Below are 2,221 nucleotides of genomic sequence, written 5' to 3' on the forward strand. Positions count from 1 at the left end.
ATAATCATCCGAGTATCAGGAATAACAAACATCTAATATTAATTTAATTTTAATTTAAAATTAATCCTATTATATGCATTGTACGGCATATGTATTGGCTCTCTATACTTCTTGAATTCCGTTAAGGAGTCAATAGAATATTTGTACAATGTGTACAATGGACTATTTATTTGGCCCAATATAAATTAAAAAAATGAATATTCAGAATAAAATACTATTAATTTCTCAAACACAATACACCCATACTATCCAGAATAATCATCTGCTACCAGATAATAAACATCTTATATCTGAATCGAACATTCCTATACCCCAATCCCTATACTTCCTCTATTTTTATATATTTATTTGTATTAAAAAAAAAAAAAAAGCCGAAAAAAGAAAAGAAGAAATGACTCATGACATCCTGGGAAGACTTGGAGAACGACTCTGAAGATGAGGAAGAATCAGACAGCAAATCTCAAACCTGTCTCATGGCCAATCAAACTGATGAGGTACGTCTCATTGAATCTACTACTGAAGACCTTCATCTTATGATAGATCATCTCAATGAAAAAATCGTATGTTTCTTAAATGAAAACTATGAACTTAAATCTCAAGTTACTATTCTAAAGGCACAAAAAAAAGATTATTAATGTAAAATGGGTGGGCACACCACCATTACCGTAATGCACCCACCACCACGCTTATCACAAACTCTCTTTCATCTTCACTGCCCTACAATTCCACTTTCCCTTCTGTCAACCTAATCCCTTTCTTTTATCCTATTTCTTACCTCTGCTTTCTTTTTTTACATTCCTATACACTTTGGGAAATCTTCCCCCTTTGCTCGTTCTCTTCTCTTCTGCTTCGCTCTCATTCACTTTTTGGTAATGTTCCTTTTCCCCCTTTCATTCAGGCTACCCTGATGCTGAATTTTGTGCAATTTAGTGTTTTGGGGTGGCGGCTATTTAGCCAAGAATCTGGGAAGGATGGTTCTGGTCTTCGATGTTGAGACTGGAAATTGTTGGTGATATACTGTGCGTTGTGAATTTGATTTGTGGATCCAACCAGTGTGATTGTCACTTTCTGAAAGTCGGCTATAAGATTTTCATGCCCACCAACTGCTTGATGAAATGCCATTATCTTGCTTTGCATGAATTATTTTCAGATGCTCTCATATACTTTGCCTTTCTTTCTTCGTACAGATAACACTAGCTTTTTTTTCTTTCAAAAAAAGGGTTGTCTAATCTGATTCTGAGTGTTTTTGGTGACGGGGTTATCTTTCTTTGTTATTTCTTGTTTCTCATGTAGATCTAAAGATGGCTCCCTTTGCAACTGCAATGGTGCCCTCTTCACACATATTCCACTTTCGGAAGCCAACAAATCTTGTCTTCCCAATTCGCTGCTCCACCACTGCTTCTCCTGCCCTGGTTTCCACTCGTTCAAAAGCTGCTAACTTTGATTTGATGACATATTGGGCTTCCCTAATGGTGCAGATCAATCAAAAACTCAATGAAGCTATTCCAGTTCAGTATCCTCCCCAGATTTATGAAGCTATGAGGTATTCAGTCCTTGCCAAGGGTGCTAAGAGAGCCCCTCCCGTTATGTGCATTGCTTCCTGTGAATTATTTGGGGGAAGCCGCCTTTCTGCCTTCCCCACCGCTTGTGCTCTTGAAATGGTAACCTCCTTTATGTATCGTAATCTCCCCAACCCCGAAAAAATAGAAGTTTCTTATGATATGTCATTTGAGAGACATTGGTCTATTATTATAAGTTTTTTTGGTGTTGACGTTTGTACAGGTAAGTTATATCAAACAAACACTCTAAACTGTTTCTAAGTTCAACTTAAAAAGGGGGTGGGCTTTCTTCTGGAATTCCTTTCACCTTCCATTATTGATTTATTAGAACAACTTTAGTTGCTTGTTCAGTAGTTAGCAGTCTGCATAAAAATAAGAAACTGTTAAGAATCTTTTATTGTAACAACAAATCCCTTGTTTGCACTGTTTTTTATATAACAAAACCGTTTCTCTGAGTTTGTCTCTGTCTGGAACTTCTCATCAAGCACAATGGATTTTTTGAATTACTGATATGTACTTCTTAAAAAAGATTATGATAAACTCTATTTTAAGATACATGGTTATAAAAATGAATCTTTATCGTATTGCAAACAGGTTCATGCGGCTTCATTGATACACGATGATCTCCCCTGCATGGATGACTCTCCCTCGCGTCGTGGCCG

General features: G+C 36.7%; 1 protein-coding gene across 1 annotated transcript in view; it reads left to right on the forward strand.

The window, feature by feature from the left end:
* LOC107632087 (heterodimeric geranylgeranyl pyrophosphate synthase small subunit, chloroplastic) overlaps window positions 623-2,221 on the forward strand; it is a gene marked incomplete in the record, with an annotated part of 2,603 nt that continues 1,004 nt past the window's right edge. Inside the window, 3 exon segments of the mRNA XM_016335724.2 lie at window positions 623-869; window positions 1,294-1,661; window positions 2,154-2,221. Coding sequence (XP_016191210.1) covers window positions 1,302-1,661; window positions 2,154-2,221 — 428 coding nt within the window.

Source organism: Arachis ipaensis, chromosome B03, assembly GCF_000816755.2.
Source record: "Arachis ipaensis cultivar K30076 chromosome B03, Araip1.1, whole genome shotgun sequence".
NCBI classification, from domain to species: domain Eukaryota; kingdom Viridiplantae; phylum Streptophyta; class Magnoliopsida; order Fabales; family Fabaceae; genus Arachis; species Arachis ipaensis.